The sequence below is a fragment of the Dysidea avara genome, chromosome 4 (assembly GCF_963678975.1).
Source record: "Dysidea avara chromosome 4, odDysAvar1.4, whole genome shotgun sequence".
Classification (NCBI taxonomy): domain Eukaryota; kingdom Metazoa; phylum Porifera; class Demospongiae; order Dictyoceratida; family Dysideidae; genus Dysidea; species Dysidea avara.
This window is the reverse complement of record NC_089275.1, coordinates 12393211-12404757: the sequence shown is the minus strand read 5'-3', so window position 1 is coordinate 12404757 and position 11547 is coordinate 12393211. Positions and strand designations below refer to the sequence as shown.

Genomic DNA, 11547 nt, shown 5'->3' with positions numbered 1-11547 from the left:
CTATTGAATAGCAAGATAGTTAACTGTCTCCACTTAATTTAGCTGACTCCATGACTATAACTTGCATGGATACTACAACACTACACATGTACTGTATGGTTTGTACTTCATGATAAAGCAAATGGTAGTCATACAATACAGATTATGCCAAGAGAGAGAGAATTGCACACAATTCTAAGATAACAGACAGTGCCAAGTAGACAGATTCACCTGCATATTTTACATTCAATGTAGCAATAGCTACAACCAGTTGCCCAAATATGTGCTAAAATGAAAAACAAACAAAAAAAACTGAGTCCACCAGTCCAGTCCACTAGTCCAGTCCAGTGATTATATACAATCTAGTAAAATAGTCTACACTGTGTACAAGTAAGTAATTCTTAGATACAGCATTTGACTGCACTAATTTATTAGAACACTTAAGTGTCTTGGCTGTCAATACAAGTTATCCTTGTCTTAGTCAGCTTGTCAAACCTTTTTCTGCTAACTTCCACAAGCAGTGAGCCTGTATATTGTTGTACACAAACTTAGTAGTTGAACTTGTATGTATGAACTCCTAAGTCTATTGAATCATTGATCTACACAAATGTACTGTACACAGTGGTGTGTATTATTAAGGAGTACTACTACTATATAGGGAAGATGACTAGAGGTTTAATGGTGGTGTCTACACTGTCACAACTCTATAGTGATGGGACATTGTCTGATAGAGAGAAACATCTCGCCTTCACGTTGGGATGGTGTATTGAAATAGTAAGCACACAATGATCATTACGTTGTTGTTTGATAATGGTGACTTTGTTATAGCTACAAGCAGCTAGTTTAGTTGCTGATGATATAGTGGACAAGTCTTTGACAAGAAGAAATAAACTTTGTTGGTACAAACAGGTATGTTATGTAATGAGTGGCCATGGCTTCACCTGTGACAAATATAGTACAGCCTCTTACTGGGTACTAGTTCTGCTTTGAGAATTAGCACTGACCCATAGGCACCTGAGTAGTGCACAAGGGATCCAGTGTAATATGTTTCTCTATGTAGGCATGACTGTGTTTGTGGCAGCTGAAGGATGTACTTTGTATTTAATAAATGGCTATGCAATACCCATTTATTAGCAAAATTAAGTGAATTCAAGAAATTCACTTAATTTTGTTAATAACAATTAACAAAATCAATTAATGTATTAATTGATTCTGTTAATTGCTATTAAATCAGAATACAAAATGGATAATCTTTGATTGTCCATTTTGTATTCATTGAATCATAAAATAGATATAAAGTGTCTATTTTATGATTCAATGAATGGCAAATTCTATTCTATTCTATAGAATAGAATAGAATTTGCCATTCTGAATACAAAAATTGATACAAAGTGTCAATTTTTGTATTCATTGAATCCACAAATTGCTAATTTAAATTATCAATTTGTGAATTCAGAATACAAAATTAAATCTATTTTGTTATTTTATGTTATTTAATCCAAGGACATTTTCCAATACCCTTACTGTGTTACGACTTACCCCGAGTTTTCGGGGTTGACGGGCAATTTGTACGAACATGCTTTTTATTCATTAGAACTGGAAACTTCTAATTACTATTAAATCCACCTTCATAGAAAGATTTAACTCTCCACTCCGAACCTCTCAATGAGAGAAATGTAGCGGGTATAACCCCTATCCATAAAGACCATAAGGACCTGACAAATCCCAAATAATCATTTAAAATTACTTGGCTCCGCCTCTTCTCACGAATCGACTTATGCGGCCATGCAATACTTATCAGTTCTTACATTCTGAATCATAAAATAGATATAAAGTGTCTATTTTATGATTCAATGAATGGCAAAGGGATAATCGAAGATTATCCATTTGCCATTCTAAGATATAAGACAAAGGATAGGTACGGCTTGCGCTCACTATCGAATTAAGCTACCCGCTCCTCTAAATAACGTCATGAACCGCCAAATTTTTTTGAATTTTAATCTTGCGACCGTACTCTTCAAGCGCATGTACACAAACCTGTAGTTTGTGTGTGTGTGTGTGTAGTGTATTGTGCTCTGGATTTAGAATATTTCTACGGTGTGTATGTAGAACAAGGTTTTGCATTGGTAGTGCTATGTATGTATGCATGTAATATTTAAGCTACTCAGTGTGTAACTGCCTATTCTCTCACAGGATCACATTAGGATGATAGCTGTAAATGATAGTTTCTGGTTAATCTCATCAGCTTATGTGCTACTTAATTCAGAGTTTCGTCATCATCCTTGTTACATTGAACTAATAGAACTATTCCATATGGTGAGTAGTGTGTGTACATGCTTGTGTAATGAGCCTTATCTGCCATTATGAAATTTGATGCCATATTTGGCAATAGTGTAGGGAGTTAACCACCCAGCAATCATACTGAACATTTTCTGTGTGGATTAATAGACATGGAGCCATAAAATAGTTAGTAATTATATTGTAGCAATGCAAAGGGGAGCTTGCAAAACCAGACCAAAATTATTAATAATTGTTGCTCAAATATACTGAAGTATGTCTACCGTATTTGACCAGTTAATAGCCGTGGCTACTATAACTTTCAACAAGCAAAACCCTGTGGCTACTATGTGAAGGTGGCTACTATCTGAGGACGGCCACTATGAGCTTGTGTGGCAGCAGCCCGTAGCGTTTGTACTGATTCACAAGTAACTGACCTATTTAATCATCTGTCATTACTGTCATTCATTTTAACTTCTCTCAAAAATGCTATTTCCTGGCAAAACAACTCCTTTGCCTGGTTTCTGCTTCAAATGTGTCTAGTCAACACTTGCAACAGTATGTTCAGATACAAGCCGCGGCTCTTATGACAGTAATTCTAGGCTGTGGAGCAGCTATTAAACGGTTAAATACGGTACCTCACCTTTGCCCTTGTTTAAGTTTATAAATGTTGTAATAGCAAACTACCATCTCTCCCAATACTCAAAAGTCCCCCCCCCCCCCCCCCCCCCTTCCACCACCACCACCTGCTACTGCCATTTTTTGTGATGTATGCAATAGTGGATAAGACTTATACATGTGTATGATATATTTATTGTGTTCCCAAACACATCTCACAGTACCTGCACAGTTTCCATCACTTACTTAATATAAATACAGAAAAGATTAGCTTTTGGCTGTGTTCCCCAGGATTCACCACATACTGTGCTTAAAATAATGATCGGGCATCTGGAATTTTCCGACCAAAATTGGTGTATGTCCCAGCATGTTTTTTGGTTGGATGTAATGTCCATTCATAATGGACTCATTATAATTGTAGAAAATTTGCCCACACAAAATGCATATCAGATTTCAAAAAAAAACCAACTTCAATGTCGAGTACATTATACTATAGTATGTACAAGTTGAGCTGGATCCTGAAAAGCAGCTAAAAATCAAAAGTAGTGTTCCACCGATAGTCGGATTGGTATCGTATTGGAGCCAATATTGGGCTTTGGTATCGATCGGTATCGGTTATTTAGGTATTCCGATACCGATTAATAGCCACTTGCACCAATCGTCATCATAACTATCATCATAAATGCTATGCTAACAAAACATGAGGTATAACAGGCTGGAAATAGTGTTGAGCATTATTCTAGCGAAAGGTACAGGGATTGCTTTGTTATACTGTACATTGAGCAACTGCTACTTACTATGTTTGCATGAAAAAGATTGAATTACTCTAATAGAATAGTCACTGGACAATAAAAATTCTAATAGAGCAGTCACACAGGCTAACTTGAGAGGTGTGTAAATTATAAGGCAATTATCGGTATCTGTATTGGTGAAAATTTGCTGCTAAGTATCGGTATTGGATTGGTAGGTATTTTTTGTATTGGTGGAATCCTAATCAAAAGTAGATCTTTTCTCAAGAGAGTTAACATTTCAGCCAACCAGATGATTAGTGGTAACAGCAGTTGTCAACAACAGACACATACAGTATGGTTCCATTTCAAGTTTGAGAAAGGGTAGTAATGGACACTGCACTTTTATGGTTTCCACAACTTTTTACACCTGGTTTACTAAAATTGTTTTCGTAAAAATGTGTGTGTACCTATCTACCTATCTATACTTTAAGGCTCAAACGATTAGCCAAATATTCGGATTACTATTCGTTTGCTTTGTAGCCGAATAATAAAATTAACAAACGATTATTCGCACGTGATCATTATATGGTGACATGTGATTAGCTGTCAGTAATTAACGAAGCGGAAGACGATGCTAACAAAGTAATGAAAAGGAAAGGACTATGGTGATAAAGTGAAGAGTAGTAATAGAATTAGGCAGCCATTAATTGGTGAAGATGTGCTAATTCCATGGTAAATCACCGTAAGCGCAAGACTTCGTACGGATTTGTGGCTTACTCCAGGTACTTCTACTTTGTTACAATCACTTTATATCACAGTATCGCTGTGATAATCCTTTCAGAATGGGCATCATAGTATGTCTTTCTTACTAACGTTATTCATACAAAGCCACTAAGCTGTTTGTGGTTATTTGTAGGCCTCTTGGTAGTGGCCGCCTTAATTACTGAATTGTAATGAAGCCTTACACCGATTATTCGACTAATTTCGTAAGAGCTGAGCGAATATTCGAATACAGTAAACCACTATTCGTTTGAGCCTTACTATACTTGTCCATATGTACCCATGTGAGTAAATCCTTTTAGTGGTAAAAAGCAGTCTATCTATTAAATTGAACACTAAGATTAATGAAGCTCGTATTTAACGTGAGGATAGGTATAGTTTACACTGAGGCAGTTTCAATGGGTGTAGCGACTCTACATACTTCGTGAACTACCTTCCCATTTGTATCTAACTACTGAAAATTACTGTAACAGACCTCTTAGGCAACTAGGAAGTGCGTATCTCTTTGACTCGAAAAGGGACATGTCCCTATGTACATGAACAAAAATAAAGGGTAGCCTTGAGGTTTTGTAGAGAGAATTTGAGGGAAAAAAGCACTGTAGATAAACTATAACCAGTTGAGAAAATACTTCTGTGTGTAATAAGTTGTTGAAAGCTCTAAATGCGCTTCCTTAGCAATGCATAGCAACATAATTAGAGAATTATGAAATAATTCACCTATTATGAAATCCAAAATTACAATAACTGCATTATTACAAAACTGAAGCATACATTTCCAGCTATGCAACTAGTGCCTGGTTTTTAGAAGTAGCATACAGTAGCACAACATCAACTTGTTATCGACATGCTATGGTCCCTACTCTAGTTGAAAACTCCAAATTTTTTTGTGTATATACTTGTTTGTTAACTTTTTTATTTGTAAATAATTGTATTATAACCACACATACAGCATCTGAAATGGAGCCGCACGTCCCAGCTATATCAATCATTGTCTGAAAATTGAAGTATCCATTACGCTTTGTTGACAGCTGTTACACAATATTTCGACTGTTCAAAAAGTACCTCTCCAATCAAAATAGCCACTATGAAAAATACGAACAGTTTCTGTTATGAAGGGAGGCCACTGCCAAATTGATACTTTTCACTGTCAGCAATGATCAATGGGACACAAAGGAAGACACTGGTAAGTCCATGAAGAATGCATTGTACATACTGCGGTATGCCAAGAGGAATCCCTCGGGCCGAAGCGACGTCGAGCAGTGAAAAAATCAAGCCTGTAGCCTTAGCCGTTATCAAGTTATGCTTGTCTGAAGGCATCAGTCAGTCAGTAAGTAGAAAATTCCATTAAATAATTCTAAAAAGAAAAAACTGTAGCAATTTGTTGAAAGCATTTTGGGTCAATCTGAAAGCTTGTTTCAGCTTGGTTTTACCTAACCAATACTGCCTCATTGTCATCAGGGAAAGTTGAAGGTGGTTTTTTGGGTGATGCTATTTCGTGGGCCATGCCTACTCCTTTGTGGTCCCTACTATACAGTACTATAATACTGTATGATACTAGGAGGGAGAAATTTTGGCAAACTTTCAATTCGCCAAAATTTTCTTGTCCACTTTCTAGCAAACTAAACAGAGAGAATGCAGTATGACACAAGCATTCACCATAATTATTGCCTGCCAGAGTTATGTGAAGAATTTCTCCTGCCAAAATTCTGTATCATATGCCCGTTGTGTAAATACTCTAATTGAACAGTCACTGGTGTTAGGATGGTCAACTGTCTGCTACAATACATGTCTGCTACTTTCTGTTGTTCTGTTACTGTTGGATTTGCATTTTAGATTGTAGAATATACAGATATAGGGGAGATAATGGATGTACTATTCTCACAGAAGATCACTGACCTTAGTCAGTTTACAGAGGAAAGGTAATCAAGCATGACTCTATTTGTGAAAAGGGATCTTTCACAGACATCAAATTTACCTACTTTGGATCATATGATCATACATACACAACTTTAAACAATGCTATTAACTTAAATTTGATTGGTAATGAGAACCAGCAAAGTGTGACGGATGAAAAAATTTCAGATTTGTATATGTTATTTTGAACGTTATGGTTTCTTTGGATGTGTGTGGAAATCCCTTTCACAGGTCCAGTCACATATACCAGTCAACTCCATGTATTTGTTCATGACAGGCTAAAGAGTATTGTGAAGTACAAGACTGGATATTTCTCTTTCTACTTTCCAGTGGCAGCTGCATTTTGCATGGTATGTGAATGTTATACAGTCTTAGCAGTCACCTGCATAGAAAGACCGCCTCTCTAAAAAGACCAACTTTAAATACCCAAGTGAGAAGTTTATACACTAATCCACCAGCCGGCAGCCACTAGCCTAGTAAGGTCAGCCCCAAAGGTGACACCGGCTTAGACAGGTTCCACTGTATGTGCAAATGAAGAGGAGTAAAGTCTTTTTATGGTTTTTACATGTACCTACTGTAGAATATTCCATTTTGCTCATTCATTGTTGTTATCCTACCATAGGCTGGTATAAATGATAAAGCTGCCAATGAGGGAGCATTGTCTATTCTATTGGAAATCGGGGAATATTACCAAAACCAGGTAAGGTAGCGCATTTGTTGTCATGGTTGTTTGTGTGTGCACTTACTGCATATGCGGTAGTGTGTGTTTGTATGTGTGTGTGTTAGGGCTGGGACGAATATTCAAATTTACCTTCAAACATTCGCTAATAAAATGTTCGAACATTTGAAGCTTCAGGGTTAGCTTTCAAGTTACAGGTTTTCTTGTGTTTATGCATATCCTTCTTAAGTTTTCTCTTTCTAAACCTATTTATTAAGTTTGTAAGCATTTGGAAAGTGCATAGCAGCAGTACTGAATGACACGATCGATCAATTGCAAATGGGCGTGTCTGCTGTACTACAATCATGCACAGGTAAACACCAACTAATGGTAAAAGAACGTTTTCCATGCATTATCTATCACTTTATAAGGTGTTTTAAAGCTGCAACTATGGTAGCAAGCTGAACTGAGATGGTTTAAAAGTGGGCATGGCACATGAAGATTGATTGCGAAGAGGTGAACATTAATCACACAAGAGGAATAAACAGCTGCAAGAGGAATAACGACATTTATTTGTAATTCTTTCGTAGACTATGAGTGCATTACGAAGCTTCGAAGGATACTTTTATAATTCGAAGTTTACTTAATCTTCGACCCACGAAACATTTGAAGCTTCGTCCCAGCCCTAGTGTGTGTGTGTGTGTGTGTGTGTGTGTGTGTGTGTGTGTGTGTGTGTGTGTGTGTGCGTGTGCGTGCTTGCGTGCGTGTGTGTGGTGTACAAATTAACTAATCACGTACTGGGTACAACTCTTACATGTTGCACTACTGTAGGATGATTTTATAGATTGTTTTGGAGACCCAATCACTGTCGGCAAGGTTGGTAAAGACATTCAGGGTAACAAGTGTACCTGGTTGATAGTACAAGCATTGAAGAGAGCCAGTGATGAACAAAGAGCAATATTAGAGGTGAGATCAGTTAATGAGGAGTATGTAGTTTTTACCTGTGTTCCACATAAGTTGCCATATGTGACCAGATCTACGAAAACCCAACACAATTGCATAAGTCTAACGTTACAGCATAAAGCATTGAATACAATGGGTGAAATATATTATTGAAAAAATTCCATAAATTTTTGAACACCTTTTTCTTAGTGAAGGAAGGGACTAACAATGAAAACCTGGATATCATCTTATCTGCCTGCTCAAGAGGAGTTAGAAAATTGTTGTTTCATTGCAGTAGGCCCAAGGACATGCAAGTTATGGGAATTTGTTTATGTCACATCAAAACAATCGTATGCGATCGATCTTTATTCACAAATTTCACTTTTGTACATATGCAGTGAAGAAAGGTGATAACAGGAAAAACTTACCCAGTAATCGATTCCCCTACTCATGGCAAACGCGATGGTGCAAAGTTCAACTCCGTACATCATTCTGTTTGTTTGTAAGTTGCAACTGTTTCAGTAAGCGCCTGTAAATTATTTTCCCTATACTTGCTGTACAAGTCGATCTTTCTGTTGTTACTACTTTGAGGGCTGTAACTCTGAAAGCTATTGGCATATGAGGCTGAAACTTGGCCAGAGGGGTACAATTGGCTAAGCACAGTAGAATATGAATAGTTAACAAACAAGAGCTTCAAAATATGGACGATTGTGTTGGGTTTTCACAGATTTGGTCACATATATGTATTATTGTTCTGGTAACTACAACTTCTAATCACCCATTTATGTTACTATGTATTTGCCATTATCGTAGATAATAGACACCCCTACCTGGATTGGAAGCACATGTTAGTGCCTATGCAAAACTACTTGTCTATCTGTGTTTTATGCCTGAAGTTTTGAAACACTTTTTTTTCATTTGAAGATGCTGGCTTGCTGCCTTGATTGCTTTAGCTACTGTGTTTAGTAGATTGTTTCTTTGGTGGCAATTGGCCTTCTACTGGTATAGGCACCTTCTGTATAAATGGTATTTGCACATGTTTGTGAAAACAGCGAGGCAAACAAAAGTAGGTTAAGGCTGGTGTTTATCGCTACATGTACTGGTATGTGTTTCATGGTATATTTGCTCCAGTTTAGTCAAGTACACAATTCCCACCTCTCATATCAATCTTTCGTGTTTGCTAAACTTCTAGCTACTGTACATCAGTACACCTACTATGAATAAGCCAATCTTACATTTTTTATTCACCAGTAAGCAAAACGTGTGTTTATAAAATCTATTCCTGGTACTGTGTACAGTATAAGGGGTGTGAAGCATGGATAGATTAGGTGGAGCTTAGAAGTTTTCAATCCAGTATGGAGTGTCTGTTATCTATGGTTACACTCATGTCAAAATGATTGTTCTATTAGAGCATTTTGGTGGCATTCTAATAGCATACAACAATTTTACTTGCAATGTCAGATATACATACATTTGAACAACAGGCAGTCCTCAGGAGTTCAGCCTACTGAGGTTTTACTGCTAGACTGCAGTCATGGACTCCTATATTTTCAATTGCACACAATTTGAAATCAAGTTGTTGCGGCGATGGCTTCTCACAAAGTGGCCTATAACATCCTACTGCTGTGTGCATTTTAGCACCAGGAGCTTATAAGCACCAAAGGCACCTTGCAGCACTTATGAGCTCCTGTTAGTACATAGCTATTTAGTTTAAAGTGTTAATTCATTGGATAGCAATAGCAGTACATGATCCAGGACAGTGTGTACGTGTACCAAATTGCCATACATGTATGTATATACTGATGTATGGCTGTTCCTGCATAAACACCTGGTCCCCAAGGGTAGGGAACATCACTACAGAAGTTTTTGAATAAACACCAGGTCTCAAATATATGTCAAGTGGTGTCATTTGAGTTTAAGAAATAAATGCTGGGCTACAATTGGAGGCAACAGGGGCATATGCAGGAATTTTGAAAAGGGGTTTCCGCTACAGCTAAGTGACTGTTATATTAGAGTGCCTGACTGCTCTATTAGAGTACAGTAGGACCTCAATTATCTGAACAGTAGCGGTGACTGTTCTATTAGGGTATTTTGTCACAGGTGTATGTTCTATTAGAGTAATTCAACAGAGCTCTGTATATAAATCAATGGGCTTCGTTTATCCAAACAAATTCACTTATCTGAACACTTTTATGATTCAGCTGGCACACAGGTGTGTTATTATAAACAGTCCTAGCCTGTAAAGTAGTGAAATTTCATGTTTGGTTTCACTTAGGCCAAATTTTCACTTTAAAGTTATATAATGGATTTGTGGTTGCTCTTGTGTAAACAGCAACTCGATAATTGAATTCCTTATTCTATAGCGAGTAAATTGATGTAGGATTATATGGTATGGTGTGTAAGTTGTAGCAGTTTAGAAGCAGTAATTGGAGCCACTACAAATTTGGTGGTGAGGGAGTTAATTATATAAGAGGGGTGGTTATTCTATGGAGGTGACCACTAAGACAGGTTGAAATGTATGATCCCATCATTTTGTATACATAGTCATCTATTGGATGTGATCATTCAATTAGAATTTGTTAACACGTCTGCTCTATTGGAGTAATTGTTGTCAAATGGTTACTTAGCTGTGTGAAGGTTAATCAAACTGACACCAAATTGAGTGTATAGTTGACTCTATAATAGTGTGATAGTTAGGTAAATTGTACAGTTGTATCCATAACATGTGTGTATTTTTGTTCCCTCCTCCAGGCTAACTATGGTAGATCAGATGAGGGTTGTGTAGAGAAGGTGAAGGAGGTGTATGAGTCACTGAACCTGAGACACTTGTACAGAGAATATGAAGAACAGAGCTACCAGACCATCAGTAAACTAATTGATGAACACAGTCACATATTACCAGTACCAATTTTCCTTGAACTGAGGGATAGAATTTACAAAAGAGAAAAATGATATTATTTTTATTTGTAAATGTTTAAATTCAGCATATATACAGTAGTACACACTATACAGTAGGTATATGCAGTACAAATGTTCTTGTATAATGGTACTTGGTATCATTTAAATGCAGGTTAAAAATATCTACTGTACACATGGATTGTTATGTGTTTGGGTACCCAAGAGAGGCTGATATACAGGGGCACCCTTTCACCTTACAACTAGTATCAAGATAACCAATCTTTTCAATGTACAGTTAAACCTTTCCCCCACACACACCTCACAAAATAATAAGGACAATAATGCCATAAGAGTTGCTCTAATGTATAACTATGTTTTACATGTTACTAGGGACATTAATTACAGTACATACACATGGAAGATATACAACTGTATATAATTATATTCATAATTATATATATATTCATGTTGAACCGGAAAGGATCTACCAATTGCAAGTAAAATCTATGTCATCACTTCAATGCTTCACAACCTTCCCAGTTATATGCTTTACTTATATACATGTACTTATAACATGCCATGTATTAGCTGGAGTGCATTGAATCCTATAGGATTCGATGCACTCCTGACATTAGGCAGGATAATTAACTGTTATGTTAGAGCATGTCAACACAACGTAACTTGATGTGCTTTAATTTCTAGCTTGTGCTGAAAGGGATTATTATGAAAGTGGAATTTTCTGTACCAACA

The 11547-nt window shown here is 36.9% G+C and overlaps 1 protein-coding gene across 1 annotated transcript; it reads left to right on the top strand.

The window, feature by feature from the left end:
• Positions 1-641: 641 nt before the first annotated feature.
• Positions 642-10928, top strand: LOC136252867 (farnesyl pyrophosphate synthase-like). The gene is made up of 8 exons (XM_066045450.1): positions 642-753; positions 808-888; positions 2173-2295; positions 6219-6304; positions 6577-6649; positions 6922-6999; positions 7789-7923; positions 10651-10928. Exons 1-8 carry the CDS (start codon positions 643-645, stop codon positions 10849-10851), a joined length of 888 nt encoding a protein of 295 aa, XP_065901522.1. The 5' UTR covers position 642; the 3' UTR covers positions 10852-10928.
• The last annotated feature ends 619 nt before the right edge of the window (positions 10929-11547 follow it).